This window comes from Phyllobates terribilis, unplaced genomic scaffold (genome assembly GCF_046119375.1).
Source record: "Phyllobates terribilis strain yellow unplaced genomic scaffold, ASM4611937v1 Scaffold_56__1_contigs__length_8794411, whole genome shotgun sequence".
NCBI classification, from domain to species: domain Eukaryota; kingdom Metazoa; phylum Chordata; class Amphibia; order Anura; family Dendrobatidae; genus Phyllobates; species Phyllobates terribilis.
Window position 1 is genome coordinate 3527976 of NW_027362816.1, and position 25929 is coordinate 3553904.

Consider the following 25929-nt stretch of genomic DNA (forward strand, 5'->3'; position numbering starts at 1 on the left):
GTCTCCGCTTCTGTGGACAACCCTGCCGCGGAGTCTCTGGTCAGCGATTTTTCCACCATTTGGGAGAATATTAGGTCCGCACTTCTTCAGTCCTCCCAGCGGATGAAGAGATATGCTGACAAGAGACGTCTGGATCCGCCTCAATTCCGTCTGGGAGACAAGGTTTGGCTCTCCTCCAAACACGTTCGGCTCAAAATACCTTCCTACAAGTTGGGCCCTCGGTTCATCGGTCCATTTGAAGTCCTTTAAACAAATCAATCCAGTGGCCTACAAGTTAAAACTCCCAGCCACCTTACGGATTCCCAACTCCTTCCACGTATCTCTCCTCAAACCAGTTGTCTTTAATTCTTTTTCCAACAATCCAGGTTCTTCCTCTGCTCCGGTTTCCGCTGAGGATGTTTTTGAGGTAGAGAATATTCTGGCCACCAAAAGGGTAAGAGGAAAAACCTTTTTTCTGGTGGATTGGAAGGGGTTTGGCCCAGAAGAAAGAACTTGGGAACCCAGGGAGAACATCCATGCCCGCTGCTCCTTGAAAAATTTCTGGCCTAAAAAAGAGGGGGCGTAAGGGGGGAGGGGGGGGTACTGTAGCATCGGCGTCTCTGACCCCTGCTAGGCAGAAAATAGAAAATTAGCGTGCACACTGTCAAATAGAGTTGAGGTGCAGATGCAATGGACTGGAAATGTCCTCAAATCACGTAAAAATTAATTCATCGCAAACTCATAGGAAGTTTTGCTTTTTAGTGCCAATTTATTCATACAAATGAAATGTAGGAAAAATAACAGTGGTGAAGGCGACAATAGGTAGACGTTTCGGCCACACTGGCCTTATTCATTAAGTCGCTATTGTATCAAGTTTGTTTTAGTAGGAAGGCACCATAGAATGTAGAGAGAAGTTGCAGTCAGAAGCTTAACAAGACAGGGGTTCATCAGCCTGTGAAGAGCTGCAGTTCCTGTATCAGGGGTGTCTCTAGATGGGGAGTCCCATAAATGGTAGAAGTGGAGGGTACAGGCAGCGTTCCCACGTTAGGCCTAACGTGGGAACGCTGACTGTACCCTCCACTTCTACCATGACATGAGGGTTGCAAACGGTAGAAGTGAGCACACAGCTTCTGTACTTTGTGAAGCAGCTCATCCAGGCCAGGATAGTGGCGGAGAAATCGCTGTACCACCAGGTTGATTACGTGAGCCATGCAAGGCACGTGTGCGAGCTTGCCTCAGCCTAGGGCCGCTAACAGGTTCGCACCGTTATCGCACATGGCCTTCCCTGGCTCTAGATTCAGCGGAGACAGCCATTGCTCAAACTGAGCCTGGAGAGCTGCCCACAACTCTTCACCTGTATGACTGCGATTTCCAAGGCATATTAATTTGAAGACTGCCTGATTATGGTGAGCCCTGACTGCGCATTATGGAGGTGGTGTGTATTCGCTCCGCACCCTTGGAATGCGTGTCTCGTTAAGGCCGAGGTTATTTGTGCAGTTGGAGGCCCTAGAGGTGGAGGACGCATAAGCAGGGGAGGAAGTGGGAAATGCAGAGGTTTCTTCTGCAAGCCTTGGGGATTCCAAGATTTGTGGATCAGCCCCTTCCCCCACGGCCACCAGAGTCACCAAGTGCCCAGTCAGCGAGATGTAACGCCCTTGGCTATGCTTAGTCGTCAAGGTGTCTGTGGTGAAATGCACCCAGGCACACGTAGATTTAGACAAGGAAGGATGCAGTGCTCCTCGTGCTTGCATCACTCCATGTCTGTGCCATAGGGTGAAATGTAACCTCCTCGTCTTCCTCCTCCATCTCCTCTGATGAGCTACTCCGCTGCGTCACTCTGAGTTCACATCAAGTAGGATCTTCAACCTCGTCATCATCCAATGTGTTATCCCATTCCCCGCCCTCAGAGTGACCCCTCTCCTCTTGTTGCCCTGACAGCACAGTACAATCCGCATGAGCCTCAGGTATCCGAGTCTCATCTGGATCACCTCCCTCCCCTGTGGTTAACGTCTGGTGATGAGGTTCAGGAACCTGTTCTTACCCTACTTCGTCCTGCCCCGAATCCAAGCTAAAAAAATTTTGGGCATCGGTGCAGATGCTTTCCTCCCCTTGACTCTGTGACTGTTTGGAGTACACTTCTGATGCCCATGGTGTAGAATGGGTGAATAGTTCTACAGACTCGCCCATCTGTGGTTCGCTACAGTCAGCTGGGCAGTTGTGACGAGGGGAAAACATGAGTAATTGGGGTGCCACCTCTGAGGACTGTACTGCGTGTGATGTTGAGGTGGAGGAAGAGGCGGAGACGCCACTGGAAGCAGAGCTTGCCATCCACTGGAGCACCTGCTCTTTCTGGGCCTTATCAACAAGGCGTATCGCTGTGCGGCTGCCAAAGGACTAACATAAGTTGTCAGTTGTCTTTGGATAGGACCTGTTTGTGTTGGTTCACTAGTGCTTTCACTAACATTACCACATACCCCACATACACCTTGAACACCAAGCCTATTCCCCCTTCTACCACGCCCTCTCTTTTTCCCACTCATGTTGGTCAGATACAGACGTAGGAACAAACAATTAACTAAAGAAAAATACGTTTTTTTCCTGTGCAATAGCTCAGCACACACCTGAATTTCAGTGACACTAAATGACAAGGTAAGATATGGCCTGCCGTATAACATTACTAACAGACAAAAGAAATTTGTTAGTGTGCATGAGGCCGATAAAACCTACGAGATGTTCTCCAAACAATTTCAAACTGAGATGTCCCCTGCTGTATTACTTTAGGAACAGAAGAAATTATTTTTTTTGAATGTAGATGAGGCCAGTATGACATAGAATATATGCTCCAAAGTATTTCAAACTCAGATGTAGCCAGCTGTATCACTTTACTCAGAGCTAAAAATATATTTGGGTTACTCTGCATAAGCTCTGCGTCCAGCTGACTTTGACCACCACTGACGTAGTAGCTGGTTTATAGCACTCTATGACTTTTGGCACAGGAAAAAATATTTTTTGGACTGGGCCAGGTAAGAGAAGTTTTTGTTTTTTTTACTGTGAAACCAGGACAAGTTCAACTCCACTAAAATAGGATCCGCCTTTTAACAGACTGGATCAACTTTGCCACAGTAAAAAACTTTTGGTGGACTCTGTCTGCCAACCAAAAATATATATAGGTTTGACTGTGCGTACAAGCTGAATTTGACCGCCACTGACGTAGTAGCAGGCTTATAGCACTGTATGACTTTTGGCACAGGAAAAAACATTTTTTGGACTGGGCATAGCAAGAGTGAAAATGTATTTTTTCACTCTGAAACCACCTGAAGTTCAACTCCACTAAAATAGTATCTGACACTAAAAAAATATTTAGTGCACACAGCTTTCAATATCACAATAGCAACAGAAAAATAGCAGAACACAATTTCAACCCCACTAAATGAAAAGGTGCACTGCGCTTGCTTGATCACATTAGCAAGTGCAAAAAAAGATTCAAGGTGTACTGAGACATGGAGCTCTATACCAGCGGTGCACAGCACTATTGTATGGCATTGGCCCTCTGTTTCTGTCAGAATCTCAGTACTTGCACAAGAACACCAAAAATGTGCTGCCCCAGCGGTTGCAGAGGTACACAGGCCAGGAATTATCTACACTATCTGACTACCACACAAGCGCCCATCTATCTAGCTAATATCTCTCATTACACAGGAGAACACTGAGCTGCGTCTGCGTCCAGCAGTGACATGGATATAATGGAGCTGAGGGAACATGGCCGCTTTTTATATTGAGAGGACATGTGATTTCTGCAGCCAATTGCAGAAGCCCTTATGTCTGGACAGTGTAAATGCTTCCTGCGCTATGATTGGCTGGCTGCGCTTTCCTCAGTTAAAGTTACCGCCCACAGGAAAAAAGAAAAGTGCGCCGCTGATCTGACCTGTTCTAAGCTCTCCACAGCCCCCACACTCACCCGACACATATCACCGCCCATCATACACTTGCACTATGCTAGCAAAACTGTTCAAAACGTTGTGGTTGCCCTGTATTCATGGTCCCGTGCAAATTCTTAAACTTTTCAGATTTTAAGAAAGTTTGCTCGCCTTTGTGATCACGAATCCGAACGTGTCATATTCGTGCCGAATTTGAAACTTTCGCACATTCGCCGAACAAATTCGCTCAACACTAGTGACGACCACAGTTTTAGGCTGTGGCCTTGTAGTGTAGTATTGTTCAGCGACCAAGTGTGAATAAGTTCAACAACACACAGCTGGCTGACTTTAAATCGAGTATATTTGGTATGCTCCACAAAATGTCTTATTATGTCAGTAATATGGGATCAGGTGTGACGACCATGGTTTTAGGCTGGGGCCTCTTAGTATAGCATTGTTCAACCACCAAGTGTGAATAGGTTCAACAACACACAGCTGGCTGACTTTAAATAGAGTATATTTCGCACGCTCAACAAAATGTCTATTATTACGGCAGTAATATGGGATCAGGTGTGATGATGGAAAATTGTCTCCGCTTTACAATACAGCAATGTGAATAAAATAAAACAAAATGCCTGTATTCTGCTAACAAGCATATGGAGCAGCAAAATGGTGTACTGTATTGCTTTTTAAGCTACTAATCAGGATTAAGATTAAAAAAAATTAGCCCTGGCCCCTGATATCTGGGGCCATGTCTACAGATATCTGTAACAGCAGGAGCAGACAGAACGTGCAATGGACCCTATTGTGCTGTATACAGTGTCCACAAAACCTGCCTGCCTAACTCCTGCTATCACCACTGAATATATGCAGCTGGATTAGTCCTCAGAAGGACTGTTAGTTCAGATGGATATCTATCTTGGTGTGGAATACCTATACCTAACTATTACACCGCCAATTCTGTCCTTCACACAGCAGCACCTCTCCCTACTCTGCTTGTTTCCAGGTTAGACTGTGATGAGCATAGGGGCACCAGGTCTTATATATACCTGATGACGATATGCGGCCAGCCAATCACTCTAATGCCACAACCAAGATGGCTACGGTATTACAGTGAGTGGCAGACAATCCCTGCATGTTCACTGGCTCTCTTAAGAGTACCAGACATGCAGGGCAGGGACCCGAGCTCCCGCCCAAGCATCCCGGAAATACTCGCCAAGCATGTCGAGCAGCGAGATCCTCAGGTGAGTACCGAGCAGTGTCGAGCACGCTCGCTCATCACTACTTCTGATCTTTGGGCACCACCACATCCACATCCCCGTTCCTTAAAGTCACCCTTTCCCATATTGAATGCTTTATGAAAAAAAATCCCTGGCTTTATTTTTCACAAATACCCTCACAGATGTGTTATGTATTAAGTCCCTGTATGTAGCAATGTGTGAGTAATTTTTTTTAGCTTTATTAGACACTGCAACTGCAGACTCAGGAAAATTACTGGTAAATAGTGACGTTTGCGTATCTCAGGAGGCTTTGTGCCAGTCGCACAATTGCTAGATAAATATACGCTATTTCAGCAATAGGCCAGAAATATTATTTAGCTGAAAAAATTGTTTAGTATAAGCTGGTACTGAGGAATATTATTTTGCTCTAAAAAGAGCTGTTTTATATATTATGGTACTGGATATGAAACCCTGCCTCTCTCCGTACTCCCATAATCTGTTGCTACATTATACACAATGCACAACCTACAAAAAGAGTGGCGTGACAGAGCCCAAAAAAGAGTCAGGTCAACATCATAATGATTCCAGATAAAAGATCTGTTTTATTTTGTATCAAAGATATAAAAAGGAGGTCCCACGGACACTCCTAAATAGAGCACAACCAATAAAATAGTAGGTCATAGGTGAAAACCACACAAAGGACAGAGAGACAACCATGTGAGTCCACAAATATGGGTACATGAAAAGAAGTGACAATATTATCAATTCAGGTGTCTTGCTGGGGCCCCGACGCGCGTTTCGCGTGAGGCTCTTTGGGGAGCGTTGTGCCAGGATAACACATATGCATGATTGTATACTGTGCTTGTAAGTTATGTTAAACAACCAAAATATCCAGATCAATATATACTAAACGTCTGGACAAAGAAGAGATACCAGCTGCATATAAAAGGTAGGTGGTGACAGATATAAGGTAATTAATTTGTCTACCCATACCTTATCCACAACTCAACTAACACTCTTAGAGAAGGGCCCTATCTATTCTCCCGCTCATCACCTAGACAAGTTCACGACTGTGAAAGATACACATCTATTTGCAAGGAAACTCATTTACAAAAAATTACATTACAAAACAGCGTTACATGACCTATTTCCTACCAGAGAAGAAAGGGAAGCATTGGAAACCCTGGAATCTCTGGAGGCAGAAAGTAATTCAGAGGTTAGTGACTTTCTCCATAATCTATTTAACAAATCTAAGAAATTTCCAGCCCTCAGCTTATGTCCTGCCATTGAGGTATTCAGGATGAAGTTGGTGCCGGGAAAAAATCTGCACTCCTCCGTGGTGAAGAAATTTGACGAGAGATTGTATTTATATTATATTGTAATTATATTTTGTATTTGGATGATTCAATTCCAGAGGTTATATTACTTGTTTTATGGTTTTTATTATATATCCATAAGAGTGTAACTAGTCGATCAATATTTTCATTTAAACTATTCATCAATATTTCATTTTTTTTTTTCTGTAAACCGTTTGTTGTTTTTGGCGCCAAGAATAACAGCGGGCTTTTTTTACCACGTGTGGATTTATGTATATAAGACCGTTTGATGAATCGGTCTACATCAGCTATGTACCTGAGGAAGTGGACGGGACGTCCACGAAACGCGCAGCAATCGTAGCTTTTAGTAATAAACTACAAGATTGTTAATTATATACAATCTCTCGTCAAATTTCTTCACCACGGAGGAGCACGGTTTTTATTCCAGGCACCAACTTCATCCTATTACAGAGATTACTGGTTGATGACACTTCTAGACCCACGCTACAAGGAGAACTTTCTATCTCTTATTCCTGCAGCGGACAGGTCTGCTAAAATGAGGCAGTACCAGAAGGCCCTTGTTGTGGAATTATTAAAAAAATGCCCATCTGAAAACTCTGGAAGCAGAGGTCACAGTTCGTTAGACAACCAAGGAGTACAGGTGAGACAGACATAAATCCAATCCAGCAGAGGCAAGGGAACACTGTCAAAGTTCTGGCACAGTTTTCTCAGACCCTAATATCGCACAAGCCCTGATGCGAGTAGTATTCTCACAAGGAGGGAAAAATTTGGGAAGATGCAGAAGGAATACCTTTCCGACCGTACCAAAATCCTCCATGATTCCTCTGTGCCTTATAATTATTGGGTATCCAAGCTGGACAAGTGGCATGAACTGGCTCTCTACACCTTGGAAGTCCTGGCCTGCCCTGCCGCTAGCGTTTTGTCAAAGAGGATTTTTAGTGCCGCCGGGGCATTATAACTGATATATCTGATAGGAGCATCCGCCTGTTAACTAAAAATGCTGACAGGCTGACTCTTATAAAAATGAACAAGGGCTGGATTGAACCAAACTTCTCAACACAAATACAAATTCTAACAATCTATTCAGTAGGACTATCAGCTGTGTATCCACCAGACTTCTGCACAACACAACTGATGGTCCCAACCCCATTTATAAGGCAAGAAATCCCACTTATTAAACCTGACAGGGCACACCTGTGAAGTGAAGACTGTTTCCAGTGACTACCTCTTGAAGCTCATCAAGAGAATGCCAAGAGTGTGCAAAGCAGTCATCAAAGCAAAAGGTGGCTACTTTGAAGAACCTAGAATATAAGACATATTTTCAGTTGTTTCACACTTTTTTGTTAAGTATATAATTCCACATGTGTTAATTCATAGTTTTGATGCCTTCAGTGTGAATGTACAATTTTCATAGTCATGAAAATACAGAAAAATCTTTAAATGAGGAGTGTCCAAACTTTTGGTCTGTACTGTATGTGTGTATGTCCGGGATTGGCATCTGCACCGTCGCAGCTACAGCCACAAAGTTTGCACAGTCACACGTCTGGACCCCGAGAGCGTCATAGCCTATGTTGTGAGGCGAAATTTTAACCAAGCGAGTTCCAATTCACCAAACAACTTTGCCCCTATCTACATAATGGGGAAAAAATGAAAGGAAAAGTATTGGAGACAAATTGACAGCTGCCAGATGTGAACAAGGGGGACTTAAAGAATGAGAGTGATGGCGCCAAAGAGTATAGACCGTACAGTTGCTAAGGTGGGGCCCCGACATGGTATACTCACCACACACGGGGATATGAACACTAGAGTTGAGCCACCCCCGTAGTGTTCAGGTTCGGTTCGGTTCGAACACCGGTATGTTCGCCGAACTGTTCTTCGAAGGGTTCGTCGAACACCGTTAAAACCAATGGCAGGCAAACAAAAACACATAGAAACACATAGAAAACACATAGAAAACACGTTCAAAGGTGTCCAAAACCTGACAAACTGCTCAGAAGACACAACTAACACATGGAAAAGTGACAAGTACATACAGTCATGTGAAAAGAAAAGAGGTGGAGGAGTAAAAGGAGGAGGAGACACAGATATAGGCATGTCATGCCCTTTTAAAATCAAGAAAGGCTGGAGTAAAAATCTAAATCAGCCTACCAACACCCAGACGTCGTGACAAGAAAATTAAAAAAATAAATATCTCTAGGTATAATGGCGGTTCCATTCAGAACACTTTCCTTACAAGACGTAGTGGTATCCCCGTTGGGAGTCGTGCCAAAAACGGAACCCAATACATTCAGACTAATCCACCATTTGTCATATCCAAGGGGCAGGTCAGTAAACGACAACATAGTATATACTGTACATCCTTTGACAAGGCAATCAGGCGGGTCAAGAAGTTGGGAAGGGGCACCCTAATGGCCAAAACAGACATTGAGGGGGCGTTCCGGTTACTTACTACCTGTGCCTCCGAATAGTGTCCGCCTATTGGGCTGCTTCTGGGGAGTAGCATTCTATATAGATCGCTGCTTGCCCATGGGGTGCTCCAGATCCTGCTCACTATTTGAGGCGTTTAGTTGCTTCCTCGACTGGGTCGTCATGGACGTTTCTAAGGGGGCATATATTATCCATTAGCTCGACGACTTCTTATGCCTGGGCCCAAAAGATTCGCCACAGTGTGAATACATGTGATAGTCCACCTGTGAGAAGGAGAGAGCTGGAGGGAGAGCGGACACCACAGAGCCGAGGGGTTAGATGGAGAACGGAAGAAGGAAAGAGGGTGAGGGAGGTAAGGGAGTACAGTGGAAGGCCGGCCTGAGCTCCCCCACGTTCCTCCTGCTGGGCGGGGAACAGCCCTGGAAAGAAAAGCCGCTTGCGTATCCCTTTGAAGTTACGGGCGCAAGCGGGAAAAGGGACTACGCTGGAGTGTGAAGCCGACACAGCCAAGCCGTTCCTGCCCGTGCGACCTCCGTGTCGCCGAGTTTGTGCCAGAGCTGCGATGGACCCTGACGGCCAGCCCCCCTCTCCCAATACTGGTGCCGGTCCACTGGTGGGTCGAGACCCCCTGCGGTGGAGGCAGGTCTAAGCTCTGTAATTTGAATGAATACACTTTAAATCCTTTTTCAAGGATCTATTGGAGGGCAAGTCTGGTGCCAGCAGCCGCGGTAATTCCAGCTCCAGTAGAGTCAACTAAAGCTGCTGCAGTTAAAAAGCTTTTATAAGGATCGAGCTTGGCGGTTCGCCGCAAGGCGTGCTACCGCCAGTCCCAGCCCCTTTGCCTTGGGGCGCCTCCCCGATGCTCTTCACTGAGTGTCCCGGGGGCCCGAAGCGTTTCATTTGAATAGATTAAGTGTCCAAAGCACAGGTGGTGTACCTTTCTTAACAGCTGGGCTACTTCGCTGACTAGCAGACACTGCTATTAGGCCCAAAGTATTGCCTGGGCTAGATGAAGTTAAAAATTTGTAATTAGATCTAGAGGCAGTGTAGCTTGCAAAACAGCTGGGTTACTCCGCTGACTAGCAGACACTGCTACTAGGCCCAAAGTATTGCCTGGGCTAGATGTAGTTAAAAATTGTTATTAGATACACAGGCGGTGTAGCTTGCTTCACAGCTGGGCTACTACGCTGACACTGAAGCTTTGGAGCAGACCTCTGATTCCCAGGCTATAGTATGAGTAAACAGCTCTTCAGACTCAACCATCTGTGTTACCCCAAGCTATAGTGAATGTAGTTTCTTACGGTTAAAAGGGTGGGGGGAGCGACCCGACCCACCTGGAATTGACAATGCCAACGTTATGTAAAACACAGCAATGGGACTCCAAAAAGAGTCTCCATTTTTTCCAAAAATTGTGTCACAGACACCACTTAAGTGGCATCAATTGCCCCAGAGTTGCTTAAAATGGTTGGTGAGGTGATTTTCACAAATCCTCAAGCTTTTAGTCTCCTAAGGATGACACAGGTGTAGAAAAGTCCTTGCGGATCCATGATTTGTTCATAATTATGAACGCGAGTCTGTCTACATTGTCAGTGGACAGCGGCGTGTGCTTATTTGTCAGCACACCACGAGCAGCACTGAACAGAGAGAACGCTGGTTGTGGGGCATGACAAGATCTCCAAGGAGTAAGTGGTGAGCTCAGGCCATTTTTCTAGATTGGAATCCCAAAAATGAGCAAGGGTCCAGTGACACAGTCATGGCTTCGATGTTCACTTTGAGATACTCCTGTACCATCCTCTCTAGGCGTTGACTATGTGTCAGACTTCTTGTCTCCTGTGGCCTTGCAAAGGATGGTCTAAAAAAGTGGTGAAACGATTCCACAAAATTGCTGTTACCAGCAGATATGGTGTTACTGTTATGGTTTGAGTGATGAAGACTCGACAGTCCCACGGTTGGCAAGTTAGAACTGTGAGATTCACTACGTGCACCACTGGTGTTTTGTGGAAAAGCACATGTAAGATTTTGTAACAGCCTCTGCTGATACTCCTGCATGCATGAATCCCTTTCTATGGCAGGAATTATTTCAGCAAATTTACTTTTGTTCCGGGGATCTAAGAGTGTGGCAACCCAGTAGTCGGGATTACTTCGAATTCTGACAATCCGAGGGTCATGTTGCAGGTAGTGCAGCAAGAAGGCACTCATGTGTCTTGTGCATCCAGGAGGCCAAGTCCTTGTTGTGTTGGTGGCGAGGTAAGAATCAGGCTTCCTTCCTCTGCCCTCTCCCCCCAACCTCGCACAACAGAAATGTGATCAAGGTCTCCCTCATCTGATGAGTCTTACATGCCCATCGCCAGTTCGTCCTTCACTTCTTCCTCGGCTCCTGCACCTTCTTCAACAGTTTGGCTGCTACCATGCGCCCTCGTTAATCACTCTCCCCCACTCTCCCATGCCTGCCGCCTTGGTGCTGCCGACCGTCTGGACCTTGGAGATGTTATCCCTTCCGCATATGACTCCTCCTCTACTTCTTCCCCCTCCTCTTGCCCCACCACCTGACTCCGAATTCTGTTTAATGTGTGCTCCAGCATGTAAATCACCGGAATAGTCATGCTGATAATGGCATCGTCAGCACTAAACATCTTCGTCGCCATTTCAAAACTGTGCAGAAGGGTGCATAGGTCCCTGATCTGAGACCACTCCTGCAGCGTGATTTGCCCCACCTCTGGATCTCGTTGGCCCAGGCTATACGTCAGAACGTATTGCACCAGGGCTCGTTGGTGCTGCCACAGTCGCTGCAACATGTGCAGAATTGAATTCCACCGTGTCGGCACGTCGCATTTCAGCCGGGGAACTGGCAGGCCCAACGACTTCTGTAGAGATGTAAGTCGTTGAGCTGCGGGATGCGAATGGCGGAAGTGAGCACACAGCGACCGTGCCCTCTGCAGAAGGCCATCTAGTCCGGGATAGTGGGCTAAAAATTGCTGGACAACCAGGTTCAACACGTGAGCCATAAAAGGCGCGTGTGTGACATTGCCCCGGCGAAGGGCCGCACCCAGGTTTGCAGCATTGTCGCACACGGCCTTCCCTGGCTGCAGGTCCAGTGGAGCCAACCATTCATGAAACTCGGTCTCCAGAGCTGACCACAACTCCTCAGCTGTGTGACTCACATTTCCCAGACATTTCAAAGTAAAAACCGCCTAATGCCGTTGAGCCCTGCTGCCAGCATAGTAAGGAGGTGTGCAGGATCCCTTCTGCGCAGTTAGAAAGCTTGTGGCATGACCAGACAGGCTTTGGGTGCAAGTGGAGGACCGAGAGGAGGTTGAGGAGGCAGAAGCAGTGGAGGAACTTCTAGATAAAGAGGATTGACGCACAAATCGTGGGGACGGCAAGATTTGGACAGCAGCCCCTTGTCCTGCTGTCACCATAGTTAGCCAGTGCCCAGTCAGCGACATGTAACGCCCCTGTCCATGCCTACTCGTCCAAGTGTCGGTGGTGAAATGCACCGTCACACACAGAGTTTCTCAAAGAAGCGGTGATGTTGTGTGCGACATGCTGGTGTAGCGCAACCTAACCTCGTCGTCAATAGCATCCTCGTCCACCTCCTCTGCTGACCTCATCGACTGGCTGTGGGTTGACAGTAAGTGGGATCTCCAACCTCATCATCATCACGTTCTCACACCTGTCGTCCTCAGAGCCAACCTCTTCCTGCCCTGACCGAAAAGTCAAGTTGTCGCTCCAATCAGGTATCCGAGTCTCATCATCGTCTTCATCATTGTCTCCACCAACAGGAGTTACAGTTTGGGAACGAGGGTCTACATTATGCTCAGAACCTTCTTCATCTGGTCCTGGATCCGACTCATAAAGATTCTGGGTATCAGTGCAGATCATTTCCTCGTCTGGATTCACAGAAGCTCTGGAGCAGACCTCTGATTCCCAGGCTATAGTATGAGTAAACAACTCTGCAGACTCAACCATCTGTGTTACCCCATACTCAGACGGGCAGCTGTAGACTTGGGAGCTGTGAGGAAGAAAGTGCGATTGGGGTGACACCTCTGAGGACTGGAATATTTGTGATGTTGAAGTTGAGGTGGAGGAGAGCCCACTTGAAGGAGCACTTGATATCCGTTGAAGCACCTGCTGTTTTTGTGCCTCATCTGGAATTTGTAGCGATGGGCGTGTCCGTAAGAAAGGGATCGTATCACATTGTCCACGAAAAGAAGTAGACATCTTAGTTTGGCTGGAAGATGGTCTTTCTTCTGCAGATGTTACTGTTGCTTTAACACCTACCCCACGGACACAACCTTTTTTTCCCTTTCCAACACGCCTATTCCCCTTTCCACCAGCAGCAGGCCTTTTGACACTCATTTTGGTGGTTAACTAATTGACAACTCTGTAGTTGTTTGCACAAAAAACGATGGATGGAAACCGAGCAGAGTTGAGTGGCCAAACTGTGGTACTAGCCCAAAAGGATTGGCTGGGTTAGATGCAGTAAAACAATTTTATTAGATACACAGGCTGTGTAGCTTGCTTCATAGGTGGGCTACTCTGCTGACTACAAGACACTGCTACTATGTCCAAAATGATTTACTGGGATAGATGCAGTAAAAAATTGTTATTAGATACACAGGTGGTGTAGCTTGGTTCAGATGGGCTACTCCAATGAGTAACAGACACTGCTACAGACCCAAAATGATTTACTGGGCTAGATGCAGTGAAAAAGTTGTTATTAGATACACAGGTGGTGTAGCTTGGTTCAGATGGGCTACTCCAATGAGCAACAGACACTGCTACAGGCCCAAAATGATTTACTGGGTTAGATGCAGTAAAAAATTATTATTAGATACAGAGGTGGTGTAGCTTGGTTCAGATGGGCTACTCCAATGAGTAACAGACACTGCTACAGGCCAAAAGGATTGGCTTAGCTACATTTAGCCAAATGCTGTGAAAAACACTTGCACAGCACTGGCACAGACCTGCCTGGCAAAAAGTGCTAGGAACTGCTGTAACCTAGCCCTCAAAAGGGCTGCAATTACAACTAGTCCCTACTCCCTAAACCGATCTGTCTATTTAACAGCAAATTCGCTCCCAATTCACACAGTTATACTGTATAGCCCACACAGAAGCAGCGGTGCCGTCTAACACTCAGCTGAAGCAGTGAGAAAATGGTGGCGACGGGGAAAATGGCTGGGTCTTATAGGGCAAGGACATGTGACATACACAGCCAATGACACATGCCCTTGCTTGTGTAAAAATAAAAGCACTTCACTGCGTGTGTGCGCTGCTGATAGGCTGACAGACTGCACCGCCCCACTGTAAATGCGGGAAAGAAAAAAAAAATGGAGATAGGCATTATTTCTGCAGAGATCTATCCCCTGCCCCTCCCCCCACCCACTTTACACTGAAACTGTCTATTAACATTGATTAACAGGATTACTGTGAACAAATCCAGTTTCGCCTTTGGTGCACGAACAGTTATCGAACATAACCTCGAACAGCCGAATTTTTTTCAAATCGTTCGGGTTCGTCGAACGACTCGAACACCGCCCAAAACAGCTCGAATTTGAGATTGGTGAACAGTCCCAGTCGAACACCGCTCATCTCTAATGAACACACACACAAAATGCGCCACACACTACAACGTGCTTGAACACATATACCACCCTCAGCACACACAAAACTCATCTCCCAAAGATTTATCAGGCTGCCAATAGCAACCAATCACAGCTCAGCTTCTATTTTGCTACAGTTAATTAATCTGAGCTGTGATTGGTTAATATAGGCAACAAAGGACATTCTCATTAGAACATACAGAACGGCCCTATGTGTAAAAAAAGGCAGAAAGAAACATGGCTGATGCAGTTGGACAGTGCCAGAATCAGCCTAAATATACCAACTCCGAAGAACATGATAAAAAGGAGGAACAAGGAGCAAAATGGTAAAGAGCAATAGAAATTTTAATAATTAAGTTCAATAAATAAACATCATCACATAGGTAATATAGTCATAGCATGGAACGAGAGAAAAGTGCATACTATCCGGAACACCCAGTACTCATAAGCTCATAACCCCCAGACCATTGCATTGGGTAAAGGCAAGGAAGATGGGAAAGAGCACGGCAGGCAAAAAAGAAGAAATAAAATATAAACCAGGGGTACACACAATATCCATTTAAGGCAGGAGTCTGCCATAATAACATGTAGCCCTGGTCAGTAAGTAACAAATGCCTTACCAAGGGATAGATGGAGAGCGCGGGGAAGGTGGTAAACCGTGGTAAGAAGGAGCCCCAATGTACGTTTCGACTAGCAGTTTCTTGGCTTTCTCAAGAGGCTATCCCTTGGTAAGGCATTTGTTACTTACTGACCAGGGCTACATGTTATTATGGCAGACTCCTGCCTTAAATGGATATTTAACTTAATTATTAAAATTTCTATTGCTCTTTACCATTTTGCTCCTTGTTCCTCCTTTTTATCATAAAGGACATTCTCAGTATAACAAAGCTTGTGTAAGGTAATAAGATGTCAGTTAGGATGTGTTGGTGGAAAGGCTGATGTCAGTCACATTACTTGTATGTGAGAGGATATAGAAACTGCCAGTTACAGACTATTTTTACCACAATAATGCCTCATAAGAAAAGGAATTTCATGGCACAAATGTCAGCTGATGCGAAAAGAAAAGCAGCATTACAGGCCAATGAAAAATGTGAAGACCGAGAAACAAGGCTGACACACATGAGAACAGCAGCTGCTTCATCAAGAGCCAATGAACTTTCTGAGCAGAGGGAAGCAAGGCTTGCAGAAAAGAGAACAAGAGCTGCTTCCTCAAGAACCAATGAACTTTCTGAGGAGAGGGAAGCGAGGCTTGCAGACATGAAAACAAGAGCTGCTTCCTCAAAGGCCAATGAACTTTCTGAGGAGAGGGAAGCGAGGCTTGCAGATAAGAGAAGAACAGCTGCTTCCTCAAGGGCCAATGAGTCATCTCAGCAGAGAGAAGGCCGACTTGCCACTAAGAGAATTGCTATTTCTTCCACCAGGGCACAGGAAATGGTTGGAGATTTGAAACATGTTGGCTTTTGTTACCAGTCAGACCATAAACTATCAGGATAATTCTAAAGTTCAGATAGGAAAAATGGATATGGTCTCTTAATAATTACATTTCTATTTGTTTTGTTTTATTTGTGTGGAGAATAAATTTTTGTTAACACATTCTATTTTGCTAACACCATTTATTAACCCGGACGAAGCCGCGTAGTACAGCTAGTACAGTATAAATAGCATTCTAGCAACCTTTATAAGCTATGCATTGGTGTTTACATGGTGTATAGAGTTTTCTATTAACGTGTACAGAGCACAGAGCATTTTAGTGACCTTTATACAATGTACAGAGCATTCTAAGGGTCTTATATACTTCACAGAGCATTTTAATGACCTTTATAGTGTATATACAGTAGATCAATGTACTGACCTTAGTACAGTATACAAAGGATTATGGTGATGCTTATACAAAACATAAGGAATTATATTGACCTTTATACCGTACATAGAGAAGTTTAGTGACCTTTACACAGTACACAACATTCTAGTAAAGATATAAACACTTGTTACATCAAAACACACTGACACTTATGGGTTGAAAAAGTAATTACACCTATTATATAAAAATGTTCTATCACATGAAAAACTTGGTTAATAATGAATTATCTATTATTGATTTATTATTCCAAACATAATTTATATTAATATTTTGATAATAATTTGATGAATATTACTGATTGCTATGTTACACTGTGATATTATAGGTTAAGAAGCTGCCAGATTTGGTATTAGATTAGGGAATGAAGACTTCAATCAAGTTACTGCAATTATGAATTTTATCTTAATAAAGACTTTTGATATTTCTAAATTCCAGAGATTCTCAAAAGTTACAAGAAGAAACAGCCGCTTTCCGGAAGTCCCAGAAGGCAACAATGATGTGAAGGCGGAGTGATAATAGACTGTGTCAATTACAATACATTCTCACCACTGACCACCAGGACTGCACAGGACGAGGATCCTATGATGCTAAATGAACTATGTTATTTTCATCACGTTCCAGTGGTTTCTTATCACCTGCAAAGCTTCAATGAAAGCTGGTGAATAATAAAGGAGTGTCAGGATGCTATCACCCTGACAAATGTGCATTAAAGATTAAGTACTGGGGCTCAGAAGGGAGGGGGTATTTGGATTTGGGAGCGCAGAATTTGCTGAATTTCTTTTGGGAGGGCGAGAGCCATAACGCTTTTCCAGAGCCTTTGTACTACCAGTAACGTGGAAGCCTTCTATATTTCAATTGACAGATGACGGACCTTAGTACCTACCGACCTGGACATATGGATACGTCCAAGGTCGTAAAGGGTTAAGAGCCATCTGAGATAGACTTAAGACACTAACAAAATAAGGGGAATATCAGTTACACTAACTAAAACCACAGATAGACTAAACAAAAAAAAAAGAAAAAAGAAAAAAACAACTTAAAAGATAAGCAAGACAAATAAGAGGTCAATTATGTGAGAGTACTTTGTCAATGCCGAGGTAGGCACACAACTCCGACAGACACCCAAATACATGCCTAAGTAACCTCAGCGGTCTTTTCCTGTTTTTCTGGAAGGGACAGTTTGCCAGACGTTCTCCCTTCGACATGGGTTCAAATTTTCCTCTGGAGGATGATCTGAGATGTTGAAGTCCCATCTTCTCAGTAGGTCTCTACCCTCTTCGTATATTGCGATGGAGTGCCAGGCATTGCTGTGGTTAATGAGGAGATTTAAGGGGAAGTCCCAACTGTAAATGATCATGTTCTCCCTGAGACTAGAGGTAATGGGGGACAGATTCCTGCAAAAGCAAATGGTAGTAAAGGACACATAATAGAAAATCTTCACTTGGTTGAAAGTTTTGGGGAGTTTCCATTTCTTTCTTGAGCAGAAGATCAGGTACTCTTTAATATGAAAGAAGTGGATTCTGGTTAGGACATCACGTGGAAGGTGTTTAGGGAGCAGGACCCTAAGGCTTTGTCAATAATGATATCATGGCTGGAGCCGTCTGGTCATCGTTCCTGGGTAATGGGACAGTGCTGGAGCTATATTAATAGGACAGGTGCTGAGGTAGTCGCTAAATAATGGCACAGGCTGCCAGAGCACTGCAGTCAAGGGGCAATCTTCTTCGGATGCCAAGTCATGCCCACTTCACTGTCAGATTTTAATTCAGAAGGTCAAAATCATTAAGAAATGGCTCATTTCATAACTAAACCTGACAACTTTTGAAAATATGTAAAACAGTGTTACATGATCTGAAAGGTCCTTGAGCTAATCAGATATAAGGTCCTTCAGCTGCTCACTCTGGAAGTGCAACCTCTGTGAAGGTCCCGGTACCTTCCTTTCCTGCTCTGCATCAATCAGTTACATAAATTTGGGGCTAGAGGAGAGAGAGCAGTTCTCTCAGTGATCAGGAAGGACAGTGTCTCAGCATTCTCCTGTTACAGGAAGCTGCCTCCAGTCTATAACACCTACTCATTTATTAGCAAGATTTTTTTCTTGCTAAAAGTGTATATTATAGGCCAAAAACTATGGTAAGTTCTAAGGTAATTTCCCTTTCTCATTTAATTATACGATTGTTATGCTTTTGTACAATTTGTCAGTAACATATATAGTTTCTTCCCATTTGAGTTAATTCTTGATACGAGTTTTCCAGTAATTCATTTTTCACACTATGTATGATAATGACTTATCTCTGTGTGGGATTTTTGATGTTTAAAAGGGTTTAACAACCCCCTCTCATTCCTCTTGTTTGGTCCTATTAAGATAAAAACACTTATACAAACCTCCCATCACTTGCATTCTCAGGGTTCATGTGAGGTTGTTACGTCATGTAAGCCCTGCTCCCAATCAGTGCTGGCGTCACTGTCCCCACTTTCAAACAAATCTAACCTCACAAAGAAGTCAGATAGCATCCATTTCCCTGGCTTCGTATTGATGTTCAATATGTCCGAAGGTAGTGACAGTGAAGCCGACACTGATTAGGCTCAGGGCTCGTGTGATATAACAACCTCAAGTGAGCCCAAGGAACGTGAGTCCCGACACTGCTGTACCAGCGCCAGCACAGGATCTGAGTATTAGTGTTTTTATTTAATCAAGGCAAACATGAGGCATAACAACGGGAGTAGTGGAAAACCCCTTTAAGAAGATACAATTTTCGAGTAAAACATTCCAACATTCTGAACATGAAAAAAGAATTGAGAATTGATTTTCAAGTAAAAAAAAATCTCATATTAAGAAAATAAAAAATGTTTTTACCCTGCGTGACTTCTCTGGTGACTAAGAAGAGATTTATTCAGAAAACATTTTCCACATTCTGAGCAAGAAAAAGGCTTCTCCCCTGTGTGGGTTCTCTGGTGCTTAACAAAATCTAATTTGTGGTTAAAACATTTCTCACACTCTGAACAGGAAAAAGGCTTCTACCCGGTGTGAGTTCTCTGGTGCCTAACAAAATTTGATTTCTGTGTAAAACATTTCCCACATTTTGAACATGAAACAAACTTTTCCCCTGTGTGAGTTCTCTGATGTTTGAGAAGACTTGATTTCTCTGTAAAACATTTCCCACATTCTGAGCATGAAAAAGGCTTCTCCCCAGTGTGAGTTCTCTGATGTGGAATAAGACTTGATTTCTCTGCAAAACATTTCCCACATTCTGAACATAAAAAAGGCTTCTCCCCTGTGTGCGTTCTCTGGTGTTTGATAAGACTTGATTTATCTACAAAACATTTCCCACATTCTGAACATGAAAAAGGCTTCTCCCCTGTGTGAATTTTCTGGTGGCCAAGAAGATGCGCTTTCAGGTTAAAACATTTCCCACATTCTGAACATGAAAAAGGCTTCTCCCCTGTATGACTTCTCTGGTGACTAACAAGATATGAATTCCAAAAAAAACATTTCCCACATTCTGAACATGAATATGGCTTCTCCTCTGTGTGAGTTCTCTGGTGACTAACAAGGTCTGATTTCTCTTTAAAACATTTCCCACATTTGAAACAAGAAAATCTATTCTCCGCTGTGTGAATTTTTTGATCTTTTAGAAAAGACTTTTGGAGGGGAAAACTATTTCCATATTCTGAACGTGAAAATGGCGTCTTTGCTTTAGGAGCAATTCGTTTTTTAATGCTTATTTTGTGACTTCGATTTTCCTTAGTGATCGGTAATGAATCAGAAGACAGGACCTGTTTCATAGGATCAGATGACAAATCTTTGCTGTGAAGGGACGATGGTATATCTGGAGTAATGGAATTCACTTGAATTGTATCCTGTGGGATCTCTGGATCATATGATTTAAAAATTGAAGATGTCAGTTGTCCCTCTGATCTCCTTGTACAGTCATCTGCCAAGAATAAAAACAATTATATATTTTTGAACATTTCTAGTTAAGTTATCTATAAAAATGCCAAGTTATGTAAAAATATTGAATTATTCACCAAGACAACCTCATAGGATGAACAAGTAGAGTGTGGTGTTCAACTATTTGTTCATTCTGCCCCCCAAATCTGGAATAAAAAGCCAACAAACAATGTTATACAGGCAAAAGTGATACCGATAAAAACTTCTGCTCAACTCACAAAAAAAAACCCACTCAGGCCCATCATCTGTCAGTGGAAAAACAGAGGTTCCCACATTATTAGTGGCTCAAAGGTTCCAGAAAAGCAACATGGCTTCCATAAACCAATTCGGCAATATCCGCTCTCCCAAAGTCAAATCTTCCCCTCGCTTCTGAGCCTTGCAGTGTGCCCAAATCACATTTAGCATCCATGTATTTGGCATTATTCTAGTGAGAAGAATCCACTTAATTTACGATGTGTGTCTCCTGGAACACAATCTTGGTACTATGTGTTGGGTAATAAAATGGTATATTTGCAATTTTCACTTTCCAAAATCCACTGTGTGCTAATTTCCAGAAAGTGTCTGTGGTTTCAAAATAGTTACTACTTCTAAAGATTAATTCATTGTGGGTTATAATTTCCAAGATGGAGTATCTCTGGTTTTCTGCCATTTTGTCATATTAGGGCTTCAGCAAACGGTGGGTCCCATCTCCTCTGGGATCTGCCCCTGCAACGTCTGCTTTTGTAACCAGGAGCCACCTTATTCATTCTGCAGGCAGCACTAGTGATGGAGACATTGGAACCAGAAGCTCTGGGTGGTGCAGGCTAGGGTGCATGGGACCTATAGTACCATCCAGTCTGGCAGTATGGGTGTTTGTGCTGTCCAGCTGGCGTAATCTTCTCTCTGTTTCAGCCAATTGTAAAGCACTACACCATACTAAAGCTAGGAGCATATTGCCCGAAGCTGCCAGATACAGCCTTGTTCTCCTCTGGTTCAGTTCTTTGTGCTCTGCTCCCCACTTGTGTATTTGTTTCCTGTTGTTACCCCGGGCCATTTATGGACTCCTTCTGCGTCTTCTGATTTTGTATTTTCTTTGCCCTCCTGGTTCTGACACGGAAACCTGACTATTCTTCTTCCCATCTCACTCCACAGAACATTAGGTAACACCGTGGCCCAAGCCTAGGGGTCTCTGTGTAAGTCCAGATCCATGTAGAGGGGTTAAAGCGTGATGGGCAAGGTAATCCCAGGGATCTGGAAAACGGGGTAGATAGTGCCAAGGCTGTTCGTGGTGGCCATCATTTGAGCTGCCTGGTGACCATGAACAGTGCCCCCAATACATTGTGTCTGCAAACTATTTCAGCAAAATTTGCATTAACCCCTTAACAACCATGGGGTTTTCCATTTTTGTGTATCTCAGAGCTATAGCATTTTTATTTTTCAGGCAATATGGCCATGCGAGGGATTATATTTTGCGAGACAAGTTGTACTGTTGAACACCATCACTGGTTTTACCATATCGTGTACTGGAAAACAGGAAAAAAATCCAAGTGCGGTCAAATTGCAAAAAAAAGCAATTCCACAGTTGTTTTTTGGAGTTTCTTTTACCACGTTCACTGAATGCTAAAACTGACCTGCCATTATTATTCTCCAGGTAATTACAAGTTTGTAGACACCAAACATGTACAGGTTCTTTTTATTTAAATGGTGAAAAAAAATCCAAAATTTGCTAAAAAAAAAAAAAAAAAAAAAAAAGGCGCCATTTTCCGAGACCCATAGCGTCTTCATTTTTCGTGATCTGGGGCAGAATGAAGGCTTATTTTTTGCGGGCCGAGCTGACGTTTTTATTGATACCATTTTGGGGTAGATCCGATGTTTTTATCGCCCGTTATTGCATTTTATTACAATGTTGCGGCAACCAAAAAAATGTAATTCTGGAGTTTAGAATTTTTTTCTCATTACACCGTTTACTGATCGGATTAATTATTTTTTTAGATAGATCGGACGATTCTGAATGCGACGATACCAAATATGTGAATGTGGGTTTTTGTTTTTTGTTTTTTTAATTTTGAATGGGGCAAAACGGGGGTGATTTAATTTTTTATATTTTTTTAATATTTTTAAAAACATTTTTTTTTTACTTTTTGCATGCTTCAATAGTCTTCATGGGAGACTAGAAGCAGCACTTGCCCGATCGGCTCTGCTGCATAGAGGCGACGAGCAGATCCTCTGTATGCAGCAGAAATGCTCACTTGCTATGAGTGTCGACCACTGGGCGGCGCTCATAGCAATCAGGACATGACAACCATAGGGGTCTGCCATGCGCGGCTGTTGCGGGCACATGTCAGTTGTATTCATCAGCTGAGATGTGCTCGGTTCAGTGTGGGCTCAGCACCGGAGCCTGCGCTGAACCGTGGGTGTTAGATTCAAGAGATGTAAAATAATTTGTAAGGTCCATTTGCTTCCCATTATCCTTAGTGAAGAATTCCAACACTTATCACCACATAAAGTGACACATGTCAGATTTGAAAAATGGGGCCTGATTAGGAACAGAAAACTGGCTGCAGGAAGGGGTTAAATCAGAGTATGTTGGGCACCAACTACTGTAGTCAAAACTGTGACTATAGACAATAACACATCTACTGAAATGATCAAACTTAACAGTCTTCATCAGTAAAAAAAGAGTAACCAGTGGAGAATGTTATGCTCTAGCGGCAACATGGTGATCACACGATTGTGATACGGCCGGACTACACCACCGATAAAGCAGCCACAGCCGGTAACTGAGAAGATTCTGTTACTCTGTATTTAGTGGTCACTACTCACCTGGGTAGTCATATGTAGGAATCTCCTCTTTACACCGCTCATCACCCCTCACATATGTCTCTGTAGTATTAATATGGGTCAAATCTTCACCCTGAAACAAATATTGTAAAAGTCACAGACAGATGGAGAAGTCCCATCTATGATCAGCTTTAATCCTGTCATCTCCACCGTTATCATTACACAAGTATAAAACATATAATACTGGTGGATAAAACAAGACTGAGCACAAAACCTTCACAGCCGTCTACACATCATAGGGGAGATCTCATGACACCTTCTCTCCATCTACCTGATGATCCTGAGGAACACTGGGATCTTCTTGTTTACAGTCCTGTGGAAGAAGAGGATGGGGACATCTCTCTGGTGTTGTCCTCTTACTGGATAGATCTGGAGGAAACACATACAGGGACTGAATTCATTCTTTACATACAGATAATTATAGGCCGTGTGTATTCAGTCCTGTCTATTACCTGGTGATGTGAGGGACTGGGGAACCTCCATCATGACTTCCTTGTACGGATCTTTATGTCCTTCTAAATACTCCCACTCCTCCATGGAGAAATAGACAGCGACATCCTGACACCTTATAGGAACTTGACACATACAATGATACCATCATCCCCGCCTATCCCATCATAGCATTAATGTATAATGTCCCAGCATTCCCAGCAGTGTCACCTCTCCAGTCAGCAGCTCAATCATCTTGTAGGCGAGTTCTAGGATCTTCTGGTCATTGATGTCCTCATGCATCCGGGGTTGAGGTGGAGGCCCTGTTATTGGGCTCAGGGGTCTTTCCCATCCCTCAGACACAGGGTCCTGACAGCACTCACTAGAAGTCTTCTTCACTACTGTGTAATCCTGGTTATGGAGAGACACATTAATAAATCTCACTACAAACATTTCCAGAGTCCTCACCTCTCCAGTTCTGTACATCTGTTATTCCCATAGATAAGAATGGTGTAATGTGACATAATCAGAATCTCTCACTTCTCCAGTAAGCAGGGAGAGGATCTCTAGGGTGAGGTGTAATATTTTCTCTGCCATGTTGTCTCTGTCCATATCCATTCTTGATGGCTAAATCAGGAAAATTCTCTTAAATCTAAGATCTTCACTGAGAGGATCCAATATTGTAGAGACCTGAATGAGAAGAAGATGAGCCGATGTAACATCATAAAAATCCTGTGTAATAATACAATTACTGGAGATAATAAGGTTAAACAAGAGGAGATTTATTATTTTCAAGTATTTAGTTTTTTTCTTTATACCTACTAATAAAACCTATATATTTTAGGCCACGAACAACAAGTAGTTTCTTTCTCGAAGTCTGCAGCTGAATACATTTCTCATAGACTCATCTTCCATAATGTTAGTTTGCGTCTCATTTACCAAGACCGGAATCGACATTAGCAATACTGCAGGAGATATTCATTACACGTGACATAAGAAATAAATACTTCATGATGAGGACGACATCTTCATCATCTACTACAGCTCTAGAAACATATTTGGCAGAGTCTGTCACTGACCACATCACCACCGACTGTCTATATGAATGTTTCCCGTCTTCCCCGGACTGTAATCTTCACGTAAGGTCTCATGTCTGATTCACACACAGAAGTTTGAGGCTTTTATAAAAACTTTTTTGTTTCCAAAAACACCTCTGACAGAAATTATTAGATACCAAAGTCTCCATGTACAGTGTTTTATGGGGTTTATTTCTGACCTTAGGCTTTCCTATATTACAAGAAAAACACCAGAAAAAAAGCAGATATTAAAATGTTTCAAAAGAAAATTGGCAACAACAATTTTTGTAAAAAAAAATCATGCAAAAAGCATAAGACACATTTTGTTATTTTTAACATGTTTACAATAGTGATGAGCAAGCATTCTCGCCACTATTCGGTACTTGCCCGAGCATCTCAGTTCTCAAGATGCTGAATGCTTGGCGAGTAATTTTGAAACGCTTGGGCAGGAGCTCGAGTACCCGCCCTGCATGTTTGGCACTGTTTAGACAGCAAATTAACATGCGTTAACTGTAATGCCTCAGCTACGTTGGCAATAGCGTCAATGGGTCTATATAAAACCAAGGACCCTTTGATCGTCACAGTCTAACTGTCAAGCAGGCAGAGTAGAGAGAGCTGGAGATGAATGAGGGAAAGAATTGGCGGTTGTTTTAGTGAGGTATTCCACAGCATTACAAATCTATACTAACAGTCCTTCTAAGGACTAATTTTGATGCATATTAATCCTGGTGATAGCAGGAGTTAGCCAGGCAATAATTGTGTAGAGCATATACAACAGAATAGGGTCATTGCATTTTACTTCTGCTGCTGTTTCTCATATTCATAGCCCTAGATATCAGGGCTAATAATCTTTTTGCTCTTACTCCTGATTATTTTATTGAAAGTCAATATAATACACAATTTGTACTGCTCCATTTCCTTGTTAGCAGAATACAGCCAGATTTGGTTGATTTTAATAGAATTGCAGTAATGTGGAAGCAGAGAAACTTGTCCATCATCAGAAGTGAATCCTATATTATTGCAGTAATAATCCAGACATTTTTGGGAACGTACACAAATATTATACTGCATTTAAAGTCTACCATGTGTGTTCAGACCTATTGCTGACCAATACCATATCGATTAGGCCACTGCCTAAAACCATGGTAATCAGACGTGATCCTATATTACTGTGGTAATAACCCAGACATTTTTGGTAATGAGACAAATATTATACTCCATTTAAAGTCTGCCAGCTGTGTGTTCAAACCTATTCACACTTGGGTGCTGATTAATACCATATGTATTAAACTACTGCATAAAACCATGGTCATC

General features: G+C 43.3%; 2 protein-coding genes across 3 annotated transcripts in view; both read right to left on the reverse strand.

Annotated features, from left to right (window-relative positions):
• LOC141192235 (uncharacterized) overlaps window positions 1–25929 on the reverse strand; it is a 634767-nt gene that overhangs the window by 50099 nt on the left and 558739 nt on the right. The window lies entirely within an intron of this gene.
• On the reverse strand, window positions 15745–24368 carry LOC141192238 (uncharacterized). Of its 2 annotated transcripts, XM_073661732.1 has the most exons (6): window positions 24080–24368; window positions 23771–23950; window positions 23563–23641; window positions 23382–23479; window positions 23093–23183; window positions 15745–20273 (listed from the first exon to the last, which is right to left on the reverse strand). In XM_073661732.1, exons 1-6 carry the CDS (start codon window positions 24155–24157, stop codon window positions 19357–19359), a joined length of 1443 nt encoding a protein of 480 aa, XP_073517833.1. In that variant the 5' UTR covers window positions 24158–24368; the 3' UTR covers window positions 15745–19356. The 2 variants fall into 2 exon arrangements, with proteins under 2 accessions (XP_073517833.1, XP_073517834.1); XM_073661733.1 differs by lacking the exon at window positions 24080–24368 and having other exon boundaries at window positions 15746–20273; window positions 23563–23685; window positions 23771–23897.